Below are 22,551 nucleotides of genomic sequence, written 5' to 3'. Positions count from 1 at the left end.
TCGTCAACGATCAACGCGTGCCCGTTCTATTTTCCTACTCTGTATCCATATCGATGGTGAAACTGCAGAAATGCACATTTCGGTTTGCGATGCAGACCTCCTGTCATTTTCTACTCGGAAAACTACTCAACGTCATTATTTGAATTTTTCAGTGAGTTTCCTTCTCTTCATAAAGAATATTCCGTGACAATTCCAAGCTATGGTGTTGGTTTGATTATATTTTAAATAATAAAATAGAGACGAACATTTCGAAACTCCGCAACCGAGATACGCAGTTTTGCAGTTTCAGCTTCGATATTGTGTTGGTTTTTTTCGTCTTTTTTTTTTAAGGCGCTTCGAAGGCTACTTCAAGAACACAACCAAAGATAGGACCTTTTACCTTTTTCCTTGTTCACCGAATTTTAGCTTTGATTTTCATCTTATTCTCCTTCTCTAATACTGCCATGCTAAGGAAGAACGCCGTAAGAGCCTTCAGACGTTGCCAAGTTTCCTTCGATAAAAACCGAATTGACTGGGAAAATCGTGAATATTTTTTTCCTAAATTTTTAGACTATTTTGTACGCAATTCAATCTAAAATATCTGAAGATTTCAGAGAAAAATGCGCGTAAATGTCGTCAAAAATTCCTGTTTTATCAAGGGAGCTTTGGCAACTCTCGAATGTTCATACGGCGTTCTTCCTTAGCAAGGTAGTATTAGAGACGCAGAATAAGATGAAAATCAAAGCTAAAATTCGATGAACCAGGAAAAAGGTAAAAGGTCCTATCTTTGGTTGTGTTCTTGAAGTAGTCTCTATAGTCTCTCTTTATAGTCTCTATATTGATATTAATTCTGAGACCAAATATAGTATCCTTAGTGATAGGATGAGAGGGGTTAGGGATAGCTTCTTTTGTACTAATCATGTACTGCCAAAACAAAAAATCAATAATAAGAAGAATATACACTGTAATAATAAACCGAATTGGGGACATTACTGCCGGGTGTAGGAGGACACTCACCGTCGACTTTGGGCTGGAAGCCGAGGTTCTTCCTCTGAAGGAAGAGGAGGATCTCGGCGAAGCGGGGCCGGTCGGCCTCGTGGCGCTTCCAACACTCGACCATGAGATCGTAGACCTCCCGGGGGCAGGCCGCCGGTCTGGCTAAGTACACTTCTTGGGCGTCGTTCTGGTACCAGTGGTTGCTGTTCTCGATCACCTGCTCGTTCGTCAGCTCCCCGAACGGCCGCTGACTCGACATCGTCAGGATCTCCCACATCGTCACCGCGAACGACCACGCGTCCGACTTGGACGTGTATTTACCCTGAAACAAGAAGAAAAAAAATACTAAAAATGTGGCCTGAACTGCAAGTAACAGGATTGTAGAATACTGCCATGCTAAGGAAAAACGCCGTATAGACCTTCAAGCGTTGCCAAATTGCCTCTGGCAAATCACTAATTTTCGGGAACAATTTTTTAATATTTTTCTGCCAATTTTTCAGATAATTTTGTTTGAAATTTGATCTAAAGTGTCTGAAAATTTCAAGGAAAAATATTCACAATTTTTCCCCAAAATAAACATTGTATCGGAGGAAATTTGGCAACTCTCAAATGTTCATACGGCGTTCTTCCTTAGCACGGCAGAATAGTGCTGGGTCCACATTTTTGGAATTTTGGAGCCTTGATTTCTTTGCAGAATAATGTGGTCCCGGCACTATTCTACGATCTTCTTATTTACCCTAATAAAATAACACGTGAAATGAAAGTTATTTCTTTTTCGCTTGCAGGTACTCACATCATTTGACTCTTTGCCGCAAAGGTGCTTGGTTTGACTCGAAAGGCTCTTGTGAGAAATTGGAATTCTCTGTGATATATTTCATGAAATTTCTTGAGGTGGTGAAATTTTTTATATTTATGAAGCAGTCAATTCAGAGAAGGACACGCAATCCTAAGGGACTAGAAATGTTGGTCCGGAAAACACTAAACGCAGTCTCATCAGTGGAAAATGTAAAAAGATATGAAAAATACAGGGGTCGAAAACAAAAATGGAGCATTTCAAAATATTATCTTTGGTCAGAAATTTGAGAGTCCCATGCATTTCATGGCTATACCTTGCCACAAATTTGTGGTTGAGTGATGCTAGATGTAGTTTTGGTCTTTTCAATGAAGTAATTTTCATGTCATCTAGTTCGCAAAATAGGTTCAGAAGCCACGGCGTAGGATTGTTGAGTATCCTTGAACTTTTTTTTAAAGTAGAATAAAGAAAACGTGACTGAAAAAAAAAAACAATTATTGTTCAGCCCAAGAATTCATGAAAGATTCAAAAGAAATTGACAGTGTCCAAAGAGTAAAAGCTAACTTGCAAGTGAAATTGTAAGCGGGAATAATTTTTTAAGCGGAAAATAGAAGAAAACTCACCAGTAATATACTTTCCCAGGCCATCCACCTGATAGGCAATTTGGTTTTTGTATCACTAACGTAGTAATCTAGGTCGTACTGAGAGCAGTACATGGCATGATCAGAAACTTTAATGACGTAATTCTTGCCGACCATGCAATTCCTGAAAGAGAAAAATAACGGTTGGAAACAGTGCTTTTTAACAGGTTCCTTATACGTGAATAATGAAACGCGAAACTTTCAGCCGGAATAAAGTTTCTGCCTCGTTTAAAAGTTGCTTTGCATCCTTTTTTTATAGTTTCAATGCAGAGAGAATGGGAAGTGCTCGGAAAGGTTTAAACCTTTTTATTGCATCCAAAAGAGAGGAGAGAAAGAGACGGATGGGAGAGGAGGAGAAATGACGTGGATAGTGGGAAACGGGTACAGGCGTTTGAACGAAATACATTTTACTGCTACAGCACATCCGTGAGAGGAGGCAGGAGGTAGCGATGAAAGTGCTAGTTTAATGCGATTTCGAACAACGCCATAAATTTTATGATGGGAATTTATGACACGAATTTTTATACTTTAAATATGGAATTTGAGGGAGATAAAACTTACCGCGCGGCGAGATCTCTATGTACAACATTTATTGATTCTAAATATTTCATTCCAGATGCAATTTGCGTGGCTATATATATCAAACAACCATACCTGGAACAGAAGAGGGGCATATTTATTGAAGTTTCGCTCTTCACTTGTACACTCTTTACAAAAGATGAAAATACAAGGTTATTAAACACAACGAGATGCTACACACCCGACGACTCTTAAATTCTTATTTTACTTTACCTGTTTTTTTTTTTTTTACTTTAAACATCCAAGGACGTAAATTTGACACCCACGGATTGTACAGATAAAAGCAAGTGGAGGTATTACATCTGCATAGATATTTATCGCTCTTATTTCACAGCCTCTGTACGATCAAGGTTCGTGATTAGCTCCATTTTTCTCTTAATTGAAAAAAAGAAGAATCATTAGCTCCATTTTCCTCTTAATTAAAAAAAGGAGAATCTCTGACTTTGGAGTCAAATATTGATAAGATTCCTAGAAAATACTGCTTTTTTTAATGAAAATCTAGCAATGTTCAAAAGATCATGCGAAGCCAGAATGATAGGAATGTCACACATAAGATGATATTTGGCCAGGGCGGCATGAAACGTAAGGAAGAAATGAAAGATTGGAAATTTCAGTGAAATATTTCATGAAATTTTACGAGGTTGTGAAATATTTCATATTTTTCAGGGGCCAGAGTATGCAACCTGCACTCTAACACCCAAAAATAGAAGAAAATCACGATTTTCACATCTTGCGAAACATTAAAAGGAACTTGTATACTTCAATATCTTTCATAAATTTCTGAAATTTCATGAAATATTTCACGGAAAATTTGAGGATTTTATTTTTCATGAAATTTTGCCACCCTGTATTTGGCCTTCATTTCACCTTTTATGCCGTAATTGCATCTTTTAATTTTATATGTCGCTCCAAATCATACCAAATACTCAGCCCTAGTAAAAAAATAATAAGTTCCCCCCCCCTCCACCCTTATTTTGTTTTCCAGAAAATCGAACGCCTCCGAGCGTTCGATTAAAACGTCGTAAGCCTCCAGTGTTTAGCATTTTTCTACGCGGGAGAAGCGATGGAAAGGACGGAGGAGGCAAAGAAGTTGATACTCACTTTGAGGGGCTTTCTTGTTCGGATGCTGCATGCAACTGTAAAAAATTTGGGAGGTCGCCAAACTCGCAGTTCTCCTGGAGGACGCAGAACGGCTCCTCTTGACAGCACCTGCCCACCACCCGCACGATGTTGGGGTCCCGCGCGCTGGCCAGCCACCACATCTCCCTCAGGAACTCTTTCCTGCAACACGGAATATCAAATGAGCGAATCCACTTCACTGCTGCCATCCCGCTCTCGGGGATAAAACTCAATTTTCCACGGGAATTTGGAGTCATGATTTATTGGACATTACTGTAAATCGAAGCTTCGCACAGGATGTTCAGTCTTCTAAGACCGCACTGAAAAAAAATCTCGGTGTATTTACTAGGAAAAGGGTAAAATTACCAAGAATTCAGGGTTCTATTTGATCCCAGTTTTTTCTTGGTAAAATTATCATTTGCGGAATTGGTAATTTTATCGAGAATCTCGGTAAAATTATTGAACTTTCTCGGTAATTTTACTGGACCTTGGTAAAAACGCCAATATTTTTTATCGACTGTGGTAGAATTACCGAGATAAAACGGCAAAGTTACCGGGAATTGATTACCAATAAAAGTGATATTCTTATCCGGAAAAAACAGTAAAAATACCGGTGTTTAGGTAAACTTACCAGTCTGTGTTGGTAAAATTACCAATAATTGGTAAAAAAGTGAGATGGTAAAGGTACCAACGGACCTTGGTAAAAACGCCGAGAATTTTTTTTCAGTGCGGAAAGTGTTGATAATCAGTCTGCCGTGCTAAGGAAAAACGCCGGCAGTGGATCGATCAATGGGAGAGAACGGACAAAATTTAGAAGCTTCAAACGTTTGCAACTCTGTTCTTGCAAAACTTTGAGGTTTAAAATAGGTTTCATTGGTTTCCTCGTATAATATTCTTTGAAAAACACTCCTCAAAATTTAAAATGTGACGAATTAAACATCAAAAATTGCAGTTTCGGTTAAAAATGTCATGTCCGACTTCTGTAACTGACTTGATTCACTGTGCGATGTCTGAAGATTTAAAAGCGTGGAGATGGAGAAATGATGTCTGACGTCAGACACGAGGCAAAGAGCAAGGAACAATCCGTGGGAGTTCACGCATCGCGCCATCGCGCCTTCAATTTTGCAGACGCAACACGGACATCCATCAAGCACGAATAGTTGTATCTCTGCGCCGTTGTCAAATCGTATTAAAGGAGATTAAAAGTGAGAAAATGCATGGAAATCAGATAAGTGAATTTCGGCTCAAAAAATTTGAATATTGCGATTAGAAGCTCCATTAAATTGTCGTCAGAAAACACTGATTCATGAGAATAAATGCCGGTGGAACTAATTCATCACATTCCATCTTTGCACTGGCTTCCTATCATATATCGACGGTGAAACTACCAAACCACGTATCTCGTTTGCGGTGTTTAAAAATCTACGTTCACATTTGATTTTTTTGATGTAGACCAAATCAATATCATTCCTTGAAATGTTCACAGAATTTTCTCCGCATGAAGAGGAAAAATCACAGAAATTTTCAAGACTTGACGTTAAGTAGTTTTTCATTTAAAAAATAAAGTATGACAGGAAGTCTGCGACGTCGCAAACCGAGATACGTGGTTTGGTACTTTCACCGTCGATATTATGTTTCATTAAAGAAATAGCCAACATCATTGCTTTAGCATTCTCGTGATTTTTCCTGCTCTGATTGAAAAATATTTAGTAATAATCGCATCTCAGAACACAATTGTATGAACTTGTTCGTCCTCAAAAAAAAAAAAAAAAAAAAAAAAAAAAAAATGACGGGGCAGAAATATTGAAACAGGTGTTTTCCTGGTTTTACCGTCGATATAGAATTTCAATATTACCCGATTTCGCAATCAAGAGGCTGATTTTGATGAGAGAAAACAAAATTAAAATTTTGCGGGGGAGAAACTTACTTCGTCGTTTCGTTACATCCTCGTCTTAAAGATTTCACAATGACTTGTTTTTTGTGGTGTCCAGTTGACATTCCGTTGTACTCGGGAACGCCCTCCGTTTCGCAGAGATGGACCTAGAATTTCGATCAAAGAAAGGAAGGAATGAAAAAACAGCCAAAAATCGAGTCAGTTGAAGGAGCAGGAATAGAGAAGGAGAGGTAGAATAATATATACATAAAGTAATATAGTTAGTAATATTTAAGTGCTGACATAAAACAGCACTTAAATATATTAAATTAATAGATGAAAAGAAGATATTTTTGTAGACTTCAGGATACGTAAATGGAAAGATTTAAGAGGCATACATATGCTTTTTCTCAGAATATTCTAAGGCCTTTATTTTACGGTATTGATGATATGATACCGTTCTTAAAAATTCAGAAGTATGTACTGGAAATTGCATGCTAAACATTCTGAAAATTTAGATCTTAATGGGAGTCATTACTACTATACAATATTTATGACTGTTCAAATTGCGCTACAGTTATAAACAGAGATCAAATGGACGGATTTAAAACATAATTGTGGCTATTTGCAGGAAGGTGGCTATTATAAGAGGCAATAAGCCAATTGTCTTCAAATTTTTGAATAGTGAAACAGGTTTTTTATTGCAACGAAGCGCCCGTTAAGGATCGGGCCACGTGGGGCTAAAGGGGGGGGGGTTATTTTAGAAGCTGTAAAACTTACCATTCCGAAGGCACCCTCGCCTAATTTCTCGATGACTCTCAGCCTGTGCCTTGAAAATTCAGGTATGTTAACAGCCTCGTCCGGCGTGCCGTCAGGTAACTTCCAAGGTGTGAATCGACCAGAGGTAAAATGTTGCTCTTTTCTCTCGGTCTGAAAAATGAGTGAGACATTTTTAAATGATGATTTAATCTGCCTCGGATTTTGCATGGAGAAAAAGAGAAGACAAAAATGGGAATGTATTCCATAACTATGTTTGAAACATAAAATTTACTTTGCAACAAGAGGTAAATGTCTTACTTCTTCTGTACTTAACTTAAATGAGAACAGAAGCTTATTAATTAAAGGAGTAGTTTCTTAAAAATTGTCTTTTAGGATACGAAAAATGATGCCTGTGGAGTTCCACTTTTAAAGTGGAGCAACTAAAGATATCTCTAGATACATCTACTTTACATCATGATATACGTATCAAAGGCTCTTAAAACGAGGAACGGCCGTCAAAATATGATATCTCTCTCAATTCTGTAGAATCTCTTAAGTTCTCCGGTGCCAGACATTCTAACTAGGAGATTTGAGCTTCCCTAGAACTTTCGCTGGAGACGCTGAGTTCTACCGGTTATGATTTAAAATGCTCTAAATTGGAGAAGTCATACCCCTTTTGTAGAAATTTATACGCATTGAGACGGGAAAGTTACTCCGTCCCATTAAAGAAAGGGTAGGCTCGAACTTAACCCTTACTTAGGATAGATTAGAGAAGTTAGGGGATGAAGAAAAAACAAAGAGAGATTAATCAACGTTCTAATTAAATTGGCTCAAATTGGGGAACATAAAAATGGGAATTCTAAAAGCCTTGTCGTTTATTGGAACTTATTCTCTGTATTTTTACGTTAAGCAAACTAAGCCTAAATAGCTGAATGAATATTATTGATACGCAAATGCTTGCATTTTCAATTAGAATAATGATTAATTTATAGATAAAATTGATGGTTTGAAGATAACATTCCTTTTAACGTTATTTGAGAAAACGTATCCACGTTTCGTCTTTCTCGAAATTGACTTAATATTGGAGATGAATTTTTAGACATTTTTTTTCTCTCGTCTTTGTTTCACTGATAAAAATTTAAATGGGTTCCGCCTGGACTGTTATTCAAAACTTAGCGGTGGTGGAACATGGAAATCCAATTTCAACGATGTCTAGGGGAATTATTTTTCTTCCTCTTGATGTAGTGCGATAATGAGTTGGAACCAACCTTATAGATATCTGTAGCTGCATAGTAGCTTTCAATAGGGATGTTTGCCGAAAGCGATTTACTGAGCCCGATGAAATCATACTGAGCTGCCCTGGCAGAGAGGGGAGGCGGGGGCACCAAATTGAACAACGACGGTGACGTAAATTTGACTTCGTCTTGAAAACTATGTACACTTGTGAAATCTGCAACAGACGAAAAATTCAATTTTGAAGTTAATTTAAGGCACACTGGAAAAAAATAAAAAAATAAATAAAAACACATTGGGTGTAGAGTCCAGACTCTGGAAAACATTGACAAGAAAAAATACTCTTGATTCAATCAAATTTAAGCTTAAATCAAAAGGAAATACGCTCAAATTAAGAGGCTTGGTTCTTGATTTAAGCTTAAATCTGATTTAATCAAGAGTATTTTTTCTTGTCGATGTTTTTAAGAGTCTGCACTCTAGATCCAATGTGTTTTTTTTCCAGTGCATGTTTTATCTACGGATGGTAGAGAGAATGATTAAGGTTGCCTTTATTAAGAATCAAGACACAGCAATACTTTGCAAGTACTGGTGACGCTTGATGATAGTGAATTCCGGGTTAAGACAATTTTTGCAAACCTGAATAAAAAGTTCAGTCCTGGAGTCCTGAGTCGTTTTCGAACTGAAAGATAAATCACCCTTTTCATGATGTTTTATTAAAGATCCCTACAACTTTCCTACAACATTTGGACCTTGAAAACCACAGGCTTCGACGGGTAAGGTGCATATCCGCATATCTCCGTTGGGTTTTTTTTATTATTGGAGATACAAAAACCTCGCAATATGTGGCTCAACTCATTTCTTTAATTACTTTTTCGGAGAGAAACAAGCCCATTTCATAGCTTAAGATCCATGCAAAATATTCTGCTAGCTGAGAAGAAAAATCTATGATCGCTAGCGTTTTCAAAAAAAAAAAAAAAAAAAAAAATACAGGAAATCTGCAACCCAGATAATGGAGATACGTTGTTTTGCACTTTAGACATTAAAATAAGACCTCCCTATGGAAAAGGAGCTGTTTAAGGAACCACTACAAATGCGGCCCTTAATCCAGCATTTGTCGGTTGAGTGAAACTACACACATACTTTCCCGCGAGGTTTATTTTTTCCCCTGTTCGGAGAGAACTTGCATCCCCCAACACGGCATCATACATCTCACCTGAAAAGCGGAACATTTCGTAGCTCGAAGCGGAGGAATTTCGCCGGGAAATCAAATTAGCTCCGCTTTAACAGACTTTACCGCAAGTCCTCCGGCATTGCCACATTTTGCGACGAATATCAAACTTCCTCCCTTTAAACCAACGGAAAACACACGCACTTTTAACCGCGGACCGACAACGCCGAAGTCAGGAGGCTGCAGTCGGCCACGTGGAGTCTTGTAAATACCTGCTACTGTACTTTTCGAATTTAACTCGTGCAACATGTCTGCGCCCCGGAGTTCAGCTCACCGCGAACCACGGGCGCCGCTGCCAAATCGTGTGGATCTTACGTGTGTTTCAGTGGAAGAAATTGTGATTTTGGGCTGATTTGGCGAGGGGGGTGTGAAACTTTAGTAGGGCGCGTAGTCCGAGCTGTAACGGACCAGACTCGCCGGCGGCCGTAGCAACTCGTCGAGAGGGTGGGAACTCTCATGATAGTTTCGACTTGTGTTTTCGCCGACGTTCTAAGTTCTGAGCGGTTCTGGCCAGATGGATTTCGAAAAGCATGTAGCTGGGGTCTTGCGATGTTGTGTGAATTAAAATCTAATTAAATTAATTAGAATTATTTGCGCTAAAATAGAAAGTAAGGGGACATCAGACTATTTAAGTGGAAATAGACAGGTTTTTACGTCAAGATCTGCTCTAAGTGGACTGCATTTTGCAGTAAGGAATTACAAGTTATGGCTCATTTTAGAAAAAACATGTGTGCTTTTAGTTTCCCTATGCAGATAAGTGTTTTTAGCCATGAGCCGTACATTGTTATTCCTTATTGCATAATGCAGTCCAAATAAGGTTGAATCTACTTAGATTGTGTTCATAAATTACGCAACGCACTTTTTCGTCATTTCTGACCTCCCTTTGGACCCTTGTAACGCTTCGGAATGCAACTTTGGACCCCCTTAATAATTCCGTATAACGTTGGACGTACTCAACCCCTTAAAATCCCCAGAAATGTGGGAAATTGTTGAGCATATAGCTGAATAAAAATTGAAGTATTTAAAATGAAAATATGGACGTATTTCTGTCGAACGAAACTATGTGCATTAAGACACGCACCCTGAGACCCATAAAAGTATGCATAGGGCTCAAGTTATAATGCACATAGTTCCGTTTGACAGAAATACGTCCATATGACAAAAAAGTCGAAGAAAGGAGAATGAATGATGATAGTGGAAGGGAGGTCCAAATGGACTGCATTTTGCAATTAGGAACTATAAATTCTGGCCCGGTTTAAAAACAACATATGTGCCAATTAGTTTCCCTGTGCACATAAGTGTTTTTTCAGATGAGCCGGAATTTAGAGGTCCAAATCGCAAAATGCAGTCCAAATGACACTGGGAGGGAAAAAAAAAAAAAAAAAAAAAAAAAAAAAAAAAAAAAAAAACACATTGGATCTAGAGTCCAGACTCTTGAAAACATTGACAAGAAAAAGTACTCTTGATTCAATCAGATTTAAGCTTCAATCAAAAGGTAATCCGCTTAACTTAAGAGGCTTGGTTCTTGATTTAGGCTAAATTCTGATTGATTCAAGAGTATTTTTTCTTGTCGATGTTTTTAAGAGTCTGGACTCTAGATCCAATGTTTCTTTAATTCCAGTGCATAGTTCCGGTTGACAGGAATACGTCCATACGACAAAAAAGTCGAAGAATGGAGAATGCATGATGATAGTAGTATGGAGGTCCAAATGGGGTGAAATGAGAGACAAAAAAAAAAAATTAACTGACCTGTATAATCGCCACTTTTGCTGGAGGTGAGCGCCTCCTTCTTGATGAGGTAGCCGTAGTCCTGTTTGCCGGAGGGCAGGAGCTTGTAAGGCTCGTGGTAGACGGAGGAGTTCTCGCTGTCCTCCGACTCGTCGACGGGCATTTGTCCGTAGACGTTGCTGGCCTTGGAGCCGCTGAGTCCGTTCTGCCGGCCCTTGGCCTTCTTGGAGCCCCGGGAGAGGGTCGTGCTCATGATCGGGGTGGACATCTGCTTCATGGTCATGGCCCCGTTCGGCTTGGAGGTCGTCGACATGAGCGCCGAGTGCTTCTTCAGCAGGCTCACCTTCTTCCGCCCGCGGCGGATCATGAGCGAGACCGTGCAGACGAGCAGGATCAGGAACATCGCCAGCGCCCCCGTCACCAGGCCGATGAACGTTTGCGTGTTGGAGACTGTGCTCGGGCCTGCAAAGGTGTCATTGCGAATTAGAGGGGTGAATTGGACGGAGTTAAATCGCAAGGAACTATATCCATTTTGATATGAGCCCTGAGACCCATGAGAATACATGCATGACACGACTCGTGTCACAGTATCATCTCCAAAGAAGATAAACCCATCTATAATTTCTGAAATTTGTCACCGTCAAACACTGAAAAAAAATCTCGGTGTATTTACTAAAAAAAGGGTAAAATTACCAAGAATTCAGGGTTCTATTTGATCCCAGTTTTTTCTCGGTAAAATTACCATTTATGAAATTGGTAATTTTACCGAGAAATCTCGGTAAAATTATTGACTTTCTCGGTAATTTTACTGGACCCCGGTAAAAAAGGCCAATATTTTTTATCGACTGTGGTAGAATTACCAAGATAAAATGGCAAAGTTACCGGGGATTGATTACCAATAAAAGTGATATACTTACGTGTAAAAAAAACAGTAAAAATACCGGTTTTTAGGTAAGCTTACCAGTCTGTCTTGGTAAAATTACCAATAATTGGTAAAAAAAGTGAGATGGTAAAGGTACCAAAGGACCTTGGTAAAAACGACGAGAACTTTTTTTCAGTGTACATCCATTTTAATATGAGCCCTGAGACCCATAAGAATACATGCGTGACACGGCTCGTGTCACAATACCATCTCCAAAGAAGATAAACCCATCTGTAACTTCAGCAATTTTTCACCTCTCACCGTCAAACACGTGATTATGGACTGCTCTGTCCTCAGGAATCTCCGATCACAGATTTACTCACCGATAGTCAAAGGAATACAAACCCAATAACACTCGACGAACCCAATGTCACAACCAAACTTCTGAAACTCTTTGCCTCTCTTAATTTTAAAAATCTAAATTTTTGTATATACACCCATCTCCCAAATTCTTTGTAAAGCCGTAGATAGCCTAGGATTTTGAAAGTCTATAAATACAATAACTAGCTAACTATAGTTCGGATATAGATCTCCACGTATTCCGGATGTAGATATAGGATATAGGTAGTATAGGTAGCAAGATTTTTCGGTTTTCGCCTACTCATTGTGAAAACAAAAGTTGAGCTATTGGCCGATTTTACAAATATATGCAATGATTGCGACTCAGGCCATGCTTTAATAAAATAAAACAGTGTGCATATATTTGTAAAATCTGCTAATAGCACAACTTTTGTTTTCACATCATGAGTAGCCGAAAACCGAAAAGTCTTGCTACCTACTAACTATATCCTATATATCTACATCCGGAATACGTTGGCCGATACGTATAAGCTCGAAAACATTATTGTGAATTATATTATTATTGTGATATTATAATATTATTGTGAATATTATTATCGAAAATATTGTTGTGAAATAGTTGTTTGAGGCGCCGTGGCACGCTTCGGCGCGGCGTCCGGCCGGCCAGCGCGCAACGCGCACTGGCCCCTACAAACCTAAGGGGATACTTCAAATATTGCGCACTGCGTGACGTATCCCCTTAGGTTTGTAGGCGCCAGTGCACGCATCGCACCGCACCGGTAGCACGCCGCTCAGCTCTGTGTTAGGCTCTAATTTTTATACTCGCAGTCGATTTTACAAATATATGCGATGATTGCGACTCAGGCTATGCTTTAATAATATAAAACAATGTGCATATACATAATAGCTCAACTTTTGTTAGTAGGTAGTAGTTATAAGCTGTGCGGTTTTTGGAAAAATCTAGATACTAACGATTTCGACTAAAACTAGTCTTCAATATAATCTGTGAAAAATTCACGACTAAAACTAATGTTTAAACATCAAAAGGTGAAATTGAACTTTCTTTCCGCCGCAAGGCTCCCAGTAATTTCGAAATTTGGAACACGTATTCCTTGAAATGGCAAAAATTGCACTTATCCCGTTTGTCCTCCAATCCCCTCATTCGAGCCGTTAGGAAGTTTAATCTATCGAATCGAATCGAATCGAATCGAATCGAATGGCCCTGTTGCATGCAAGAGATACAACCGTGCGAATAGACTTTTTAGAGGTTAAATGACACGAAAATTACGATGGTCACATTAAAAAAGTCTGAAATACACTCCTTACTGCGCAATTTGCGTTGTTAGGAACGCGCTTTTTCAAATTTCCCGCGTCTGGGGGCAGTTTTCTAACGGCAACTCGCGGCTATTTCCGGTCAACTAAAACTGACAACATAACCTAAAAATCGGAGCTCGTGATATCGTGAAATGAAATGTAGAAGAATTGCGTTGGATATTTAAAAGTTGATCGATTTCGTTACCACATAAAGCGTACATGGACCACTATAAGAGATCACGTTGGGTTTGTAAACAAACTGAAGGAAAAAATAACAACAACAACAACGACTCGGCATCTTCCGGAAATCACCGAGCCCGCCGTTTGCTCGTTTCCGGTGATTAGAAAACTGCCCCCAGACGCGGGAAATTTGAAAAAGCGCGTTCCGCGTTTCTGCGCAGTAAGGAGTGTATTTCAGACTTTTTTAATGAGACCATCGTAATTTTCGTGTCATTTAACCCCTGAAAAGTCTATTCGCGCGGCTGTATCTCTTGCATGCAACAGGCCCATTGACTATGTTTATGTTCAAGCTCGGCATCCTCATTCAATTTAGAATTTTTAGAAGAAATGTACCAATTGTACTAAAAATGACTCATGACTCATTTTTTCCCAAACGGGAGCTGGCATTTTCCTGTTTGACTACGTTACGTAATTCTGTTTCTCCGTTTTCTTTAAAAGTAGATTTGGTATTTACAAGAACTATGATAGAATTTTTACCTGTTGTGACTTCTTTCCGTGCGTGAGTTGTTTCTCCTCCGACGCGAGGCACAGTTACTTTTCTATCTTGATCATCTTGAAGCAGGTACATTCGTTGTAGCGCTTCATCCGAGACATTGCTAGCAACAGGAACTGAGGACATACAAAATGATTGCGAAAATAAGATTAGACAGTAAAATTCAAGTGAATCGATTCCATTGAAAGGAAGAATATTGATAAGGGCCGTTTTAAGGGTCCACCCTATTTGAAATTCCTCAATTCTACGATTTTTAGATAATTAAAGGCCTATATTTTACGAAAAGCATCATGATTTTGTCATTACCGGTCTCATTTTGTGTCCAAAACTGGCCAATCAGGCCCGCGGGCTGATTTTGACGCCAAATGCAGGCCACAAACCCGCATATTTAGCCCCAAGGCGACCTTTAGATCCATGTTTAGGCCAGTATTGGACCCAAAAGGAGACTAAAATTAACCAAATCATGCTGCATTCAATTAAATATACTTAGAAAGAGCAAAAAATTGTAGAATTAAGGACATTCAGGGTGGGCCCAAAAACGGCCCTCATCGTTATACCCCCTCTTCAATCATTGTTTTTAAATAAGAAGAGAACACAAACCAAAGAGGAGCAGAATTATACAATTGACGAGGTGGGAATTCATTTTGATAAATATTCTGAGGTCTGTGAGATGAGTAAAATTTTTATAGCTGTTGTATAGTTTTATCTAAGTTTATCAAAATTTTAACCGTAAAACTGTTACAACGACACCCTTAAAAAAATTGCTGGATATAACTTTGTGTTTATTCGGCATTTTCCTTGTAAAATACAAGAGGCGTCTTGCGAGCAACACACCATTGTGTTCGGGCTCAGTGAGTCAAAAAAGGCCAAAAAGTTGGCTGAGGTCGAATATATGTAGAATTCAAAATAACGCGATAATATAAAGAGCGCAGATGCAAGTTATGGGTCAGAGGGATTCTTTATTACTGCAAAAACCGGCTCTCTTAAATCAGAGACGGTGGTTTTGCCATGTGCTATGAATTCAGTGTTAACCTAAATTCTCATTACAGGGAGGAAAGAGCTCACCAAAGCACGATATTTGTTCTTTTTAGTCGTTAATTTGTATCTCATTATTGCGAACCTTCGCGAAGTATTCAGCCGTAAATTGATAGAACTGTCATTTAATAAACATCTCGGTCTCTTAAGATGGTATTCGTGAAACGAGGAAAACAAGGTTAAGGAAACAGCGCAAGAGATGAAGGTAAACGAATTCAGGAATACATAAAAGTAAATAGAAGGCAACAGGCTTGCTCGAGAAAAGTTTGGGGAAGGAAAATACTGGCGCGGAGACAAACAGAACCCTCCTACCCTCAGATTGTGGCGGAAGGAGCGCATAGTTGTCAGATTGTATTCAACTTTAGCCTGTGAAACATTTGAGCACTATCCATTAAACTTTTTTAGAAGTTTCGGAAGTTTCTTAGTTGTTGAAAATTAGCTGGTAAAAAAGCAACCAACCAAACGATTCATTCCGAAATACCGTTTTTCAAACTTCACTAAGAAAAGTAATTTTTTTTTTTTTTTTTTTTTTTTTTTTTTTTATTTTTTTTTTATTAATTAAGAGATTGTACAACTAGCTCCTGTCGGGGCTATTAATTACATTATGTTTAAGTTTATGCTTATAATTAAAAATTAACTAAGGTTAAATTTTTTTTGTGTTAACAATAAACCATTCATACCAATCATACCAATGTGTCTGTTTCTTTAACCCTACGCTATTTCCTTACATACAAACGCCATGCATACTGTAAATTCCATGATTCTCTTTTATTTGTTCATTAATTATCTTATTTGTGACTTAGCATTGGACAGAAGATAAATCTAGTTGCAGTTGTTCTCTTTAATTCCACCCTCTTCATTATTAATTTATTCAACTTGTTACAAGGTATATGACTGGTAAGGAGTTGTTCATAAAATGCGCACACGATAAAATATGGATTTTTCAAACCCCCCGCCCCTTCCTTCGTAATTCTGTTTTGAAGTAGGTTCCTATCATTTAACACGTAAAACACGATGCGCATTTAAAGGCGTAACGCTCTCCTGGGCTGCCCTACCCTTTTCAAATACTGCCGAGCAACGCAAAAACGGCGTAAACGACATTTTAAAGTTTTTGGAAACAATGTACCATAGCAGAAAAACTTGTGTATTTTAAGACAATGTTTTTACGGAATTCTTTTGCAAATAATATCAAGAACTTCACATGAAAATCTGAGGTGCGTGGGTAAAACAGTTTTTATTTTATAAACTGTTAAGTTCCAAAAAATGCGGGGAAATCTTGATGGATTTACGGCGTTCTCGCTTAGCACGGCAGTATAGCGATAAGTATGTTATGAACAGCCCCTAAGTGCACAATCATGGCCACTTTCTCATTGGCGGCTTTCAACGAGACAAGAATATTGAATTTGCCAGTTAACGATTGAAATTCCTCGTGTTCCAATAGTTTAACTTGAACATTTCGACTGTGATTGAATTGGGTCGTGTGGAAACCGATAATGTTTATTTGCCAGCCTAAGGATTTTTTGTGTCAATAATTTCCGAAGAGTTGCCGAAAGCGTAAGCACGATGTGATGAAACTTGTTTTGGGCTTATTGTAGCCCCAAAGCGAGTCTTTCTACACTTTCAAGTTGCATCTGACCTTGCGAAGTACCATTAATCCAAAAAACTGAGAAACAGGAAAATGGATATTAGTGATTTTCGCAATGTTTTCCAACTCAGTCTTTTCCACCATTAAAATCAGCCGGGGCTACATCTGTTATTTTTCGCCTTATAGCACGGCAGGGCAATTTCACCCCTCTGACGCCTGACGTAAATGCGTATTTTCATTTCCACTTGACCCATGTCTTACATTTGGATTAAATTTTGCAATAAGGAACCACTATTTTTGGCCCATTTTAGAAACAACATACTCATACATTTCATTGGTTCCTCTATGCAGATACGTGCTTTTATGAAAGAGCCAGAGATAGTGGTTCCTTATCGCAAAATGCTATCCATACTGCCGTGCTAAGGAAGAACGCCGTATGAGCCTTCGAACGTTGCCAAGTTTCCTCCGATAAAAGACGAATTTCCTGGAAAAATTGTGAAAATGATTTTCCGAAACTTCTAGACAATTTTGTACGCAATTAAATCTAAAATATCTGAAGATTTCAAGGAAAAATATACATGAACGTTGTCAAAAATGTATGTTTTATCAAGGGAAATTTGGCAACTCTCGAATGTTCATACGGCGTTTTTCCTTAGCACGGCAGCATATATAACCATGCTTTCTGAAGCTTTCGTGAAAACGTAAGTACGATCTTACGTCAGAGGACTATCGAATGCCGCAAAAGTCCTTTTTCCGCGCGACAGAACAGGCAACACCTCTGAGAAGCGGTCAACCTGGAACGGAAACCTCTCGCCGGCAAATTCAGGGCGGTAACGGTACGCGAGAAGAGCTTTCGTGGGTGCCCCGCTCGGTAAAATAATCTACCTTATGACGAAGGAGTCGAAAGGAGACGGGACGGGGAATCACTTCTTTCCCTTTTTTTGTCTCCGCAGCGCAGCACCGCCGCCGCTCAATGTGGCTTTAATGCGCACCTGTGGCTTCAAACCTCTTCCCATAGCCCCCCTCCCTCCCCCGACTCGACGCCAAGCACGTCGCTTCCCGCTCCGTAACGTCCGAAGCTGCGGCTTCGCACCGACGCGACGCGACGTTGGGCTTTGCGTTGATCCCGATGACTCATCAGCCCCTAACCTCGCGCCAGGGGTTTTGCATGTTGGCGACATAAAAGTGCCACACTCAAGTATCTGTTATATCTGGAAATGTAACTGTGGGACTTGATTAAGATTTTCGGATCTGGTGCGTTTCCGTTGCCGAGTGTAAATTGTGCAAAACTAAACACAAATACTTAAAAATTAAAAATTTATAGTATTTTGTAAAAGATGAAAAAGGTGAAAAAGTATACCGAAACACGCATATTGTTGAATAAGTTATAATACATAAGTTATAGTATAGTTATAATATGGGTTATATTATTTTGTAATGTAAAATCATGAGAGTAACGCGTAACGCATACTGCCTGAGCAGGAAGCGCCTCGAGGGGTTAGGTTTTAAAGCGGTCAGGGGGCGTAACCCCTTATTTGTGTAAAAATTTAAGAAGCGAGTGGCATAGCCATACATTTTTCATCCTTTATCTGTTCAACTTCAAAAACGATTTTTCTAGAAACCGACGTTTGACGAACTACAAACTGCGAACTAGCGTATCTCAGGATAGGTTGTAAATTTTTCGGGGTTGTTTCTTCTTCTTCTTTTCCTTGTTATTATCCTTGATAATGACTACTCCAGTTAATAATATACTAATAAGAAGATTTTCAGTATTTAACCCTAATTTCTTTCTATCGTGATACTTGGATCAGTTCTCGCTATTGTAATGCGACGAGAATGTAAAATGTTCAAGTAAAAAGGAACATGAGCTACATTTTCAAGAACCTAGGTTGATAGAGATTAGCAGAAACTATCGTAAACGAGCCACTGCAAAGTTCTCGTAAGAGCAACAAACAATTCAAGATAGGGTATTTAGCAGCGGTGCGTGCGGTGGTGTTGCAGCGCAGCTATATGCGCTGATAGTAAGACGCGAGGAAAGTTAGTGCGCCTTCTATTTTTTGGGTATGCAATATGGACATCCGTAGAACACGAATAGTTGCATTCGAAAGTTAGTGATTCATCAAGCCGCGTTAGGTGGCAACCATCAAGCTGTCACATCTCCCGTTGGTTAGCCGATACGTTACTAATTTATCGCTTTTTTTCAGACTGATTCATGACTTTAATTACCATGGTAACATCACAGGAATATAATTAAGAAGTAAAGATGGTTAATGATGGAACAAAACATAATTTACTGTATTATACAACTTTTAAATGACAAATACGTTGAGTTTAGTACACCTGAGATAATTTTAGGTTTTTAGATCACAAGATAAAAGTTCTAAATCATAATTTGGTATAAAAATTGAGATCTTCAGTAAGTTCATATTTTATTAGGCGTGCTTAAAATATTGTGCATAGTGCTCGTTTTTTAAAACTCGAATAATTTTAATGTGCATTGTAGTCTTTTGAACTATATTTTATGGGAGTATTGATTATTTTTGTAATCGTATTTTTCAAGGATTTATAACATATAATAGGGTTAGATTTACCTTAAACTACAAAGAAAGGGAAGAGCTATTTTTTCTATCTGTATACTAGTGCACGGTTCGTTTGAGTAAAAGTCATATGAAATTTTCTATCACTCAAAAAGTCTTTTTGGATTCGAAAAGTAGAGTGAAAATGGAGTCTTTTAGCTAAAAATGAAAATAGGTTGTTCGAGCTCCTGGAGAAATATATCGTTTTTTGTATTTTTTGGGGCTTATTAGAGGGTGATACGAAAATTGAATCAAATTTCCTCAATGTTTCTGTTTTAATTTCTAAACTAAGATAGCTATCAAAATGATCTTGGTTTCATTTTAAAGCTGGTGTAATTTGCCATCGATTGAATGGTCTGCAAGCTAATTTTGTCAAAAATTGACAAAGTTATAATAGCTTGAATAAAGGGTATCCAAATAAGCTTACTTGTTTTCCTTACCGAGTAATGCTCTATTTTTTCTTTTTTTCCCTTCAAGACCAAAAACACTAGAGTCAATCTGTAAAAATTACAGCATTTGCGGTACTCTCAGGTCTGTAACGAGCGTCAGATTTTTAAATTTGACCCATTGGTTTCGGAGAAAATACATTTTTGGTTTCGGTTCCGTTCTGCTTACAATCAGCTATTGACATACGGCGCAAGACGCGCCACTGACGAGGAGACCAAGTACAGAAAATCGATTTTATCCACTTTAACAATCGATCAAATTTAACATGTAAAGCTCGTTAGAAAGTTCAAAATATGATAAAGAACATTTTACTCTTTGCGTTTTTTCCCTAAGCCCCCATGTTTTGGAGTTATGGGTCATTTTCGGGGCAATTTTCAATTCGATGCTGTAAGTGGCCAAATTATTCACATTTCAAAATCTAAAAGTCTCCTGAGAGGAGAGGTCAATACCTTTTTGTTGATGTGCCATATGACCCCCTGCTGCTCCATAATTTGGGGGCCACGACCTCTCAAAATTGTGGGGCTTTGGAGGGCCATAAGTCACAAAAATTTCAAATAGCAAGGGTATGTTTCGACTTCAGATATGGATTCTACGCGAAAAATTACGTAGAATTGATATGGCGCACGGCCTGTTTGCTCCAAATTACTAAAGAACCCCATTTCTCCATAAAAGGCCGGGTATTTTTGGAGAAAATAAGGGGCACAAAATATCTTAATCAAACAGGCCGTGTGCCACATCAATTCTACGTTACTTTTGGCGTAAAATCCAAATCTGAAGTCAAAACATACCCTTGCTATGATGATATGGCGCACAGCCTGTTGATTAAGATATTTTGTGCCCCTTATTTTCTCCAAAAATACTCGGCCTTTTTATGGAGAAATGGGTTCTTTAGTAATTTGGAGCAAACAGGCCGTGCGCCATATCAATTCTACGTAATTTTTCGCGTAGAATCCATATCTGAAGTCGAAACATACCCTTGCTATTTGAAATTTTTGTGACTTATGGCCTCCAAAGCCCTACAATTTTGAGAGGTCGTGGCCCCCAAATTATGGAGCAGCAGGGGTCATATGGCACATCAATAAAAAGGTATTGACCTCTCCTTCAGGAGACTTTTAGATTTTGAAATGTGAATAATTTGGCACTTTACAGCATCGAATTGAAAATTGCCCCGAAAATGACCCATAACTCCAAAACATGGGGGCTTAGGGAAAAAACGCAAAGAGTAAAATGTTCTTTATCATATTTTGAACTTTCTAACGAGCTTTACATGTTAAATTTGATCGATTGTTAAAGTGGATAAAATCGATTTTCTGTACTTGGTCTCCTCGTCAGTGGCGCGTCTTGCGCCGTATGTCAATAGCTGATTGTAAGCAGAACGGAACCGAAACCAAAAATGTATTTTCTCCGAAACCAATGGGTCAAATTAAAAATCTGACGCTCGTTACAGACCTGAGAGTACCGCAAATGCTGTAATTTTTACAGATTGACTCTAGTGTTTTTGGTCTTGAAGGGAAAAAAAGAAAAAATAGAGCATTACTCGGTAAGGAAAACAAGTAAGCTTATTTTGGATACCCTTTATTCAAGCTATTATAACTGTCAATTTTTGACAAAATTAGCTTGCAGACCATTCAATCGATGGCAAATTACACCAGCTTTAAAATGAAACCAAGATCATTTTGATAGCTATCTTAGTTTAGAAATTAAAACAGAAACATTGAGGAAATTGATTCAATTTTCGTATCACCTCTAATAAGCCCCAAAAAATACAAAAAACGATATATTTCTCCAGGAGCTCGAACAACCTATTTTCATTTTAGCTAGAAAGACTCCATTTTCACTCTACTTTTCGAATCCGAAAAGACTTTTTGAGTGATAGAAAATTTCATATAACTTTTACTCAAACGAACCGTGAGTGGGTATAAGAAACCTTGGTACATCGGACTTCATTCAAATCAAAAACAAAAATTTAGAGCAACTGTTATTTTTAAACGGCAATTACGAGCAGTTAGCAATTCGCGCCAAAGTTCCCCTTTTTCGGGTGATTTTTCAAAAACTGTTTCACCTGGCAAAAGTTTCCACTTTAAAGAAACCGAGGGCATCATTTGCTTCAAGAAAAGAGGGACCAAAAACTGATCTCCTGAACACGCAAAAAAGTCCCTTGATGACGTTCCACAAATCTCTAAAAGGAGAAATTTAAATTACAGATAAGAATAAAATCTTACCAATAACAGCTTCCCAGGACTAAATATGTTTCCACCGCCTCTACCTTACCTTTCAACCGGTCTCGATCGGATAAACACGATACTTGGAAATCGTCGAGGTGAATGTACCCTCCTCGCATGTTACAGGTTTTACTCGAAGTCAGAAATATGCTTGTCATCAGATGCCTTTCATCTTTCCCTTCCCCGCACCGTTTCCAATCGTAAAGATGCATACATACCGGTACATAACGATGCACTCAGCGAGGTAGAAAGGAGCTCGATATACCTCTAATAAAAGAACGTCCCTGAGAAAAGCTGATAAAATACGTCACCAACTGCCTCGTAATAGCCCTGGGAGCTCTGGGAGACTCGGAATTCCAGACGCTTGAACGAGGAACATCTGTTTACCCTCCTGACAGACTCGCATATGTCAACAATGTTGTCCGTTTTGAGGGGATTTTTCCGGATTTTATTCGTTCATTCGTAGTTTGTCAACGCAGAAGAAAAAGC

At 38.6% G+C, this 22,551-nt stretch overlaps 1 protein-coding gene across 1 annotated transcript in view; it reads right to left on the bottom strand.

Moving 5' to 3' along the window:
- The window catches only part of LOC109042981 (discoidin domain-containing receptor 2), a 337,676-nt gene that overhangs the window by 6,172 nt on the left and 308,953 nt on the right, over window positions 1-22,551 (bottom strand). The window contains exons 8-16 of the mRNA XM_019059980.2: window positions 14,182-14,313; window positions 10,950-11,390; window positions 8,008-8,189; window positions 6,761-6,910; window positions 6,035-6,147; window positions 4,090-4,269; window positions 2,971-3,063; window positions 2,392-2,533; window positions 997-1,297 (exon numbers count right to left, since the gene is read on the bottom strand). Of these exons, the coding sequence (XP_018915525.2) occupies window positions 997-1,297; window positions 2,392-2,533; window positions 2,971-3,063; window positions 4,090-4,269; window positions 6,035-6,147; window positions 6,761-6,910; window positions 8,008-8,189; window positions 10,950-11,390; window positions 14,182-14,313 (1,734 nt within the window). The remainder of the gene's footprint in view (window positions 1-996; window positions 1,298-2,391; window positions 2,534-2,970; window positions 3,064-4,089; window positions 4,270-6,034; window positions 6,148-6,760; window positions 6,911-8,007; window positions 8,190-10,949; window positions 11,391-14,181; window positions 14,314-22,551) is intronic.

This window comes from Bemisia tabaci, chromosome 6, assembly GCF_918797505.1.
Source record: "Bemisia tabaci chromosome 6, PGI_BMITA_v3".
NCBI classification, from domain to species: Eukaryota; Metazoa; Arthropoda; class Insecta; order Hemiptera; family Aleyrodidae; genus Bemisia; species Bemisia tabaci.
The sequence above is the reverse complement of the archived record's forward strand: the minus strand, read 5'-3'. Positions and strand labels throughout refer to the sequence as shown.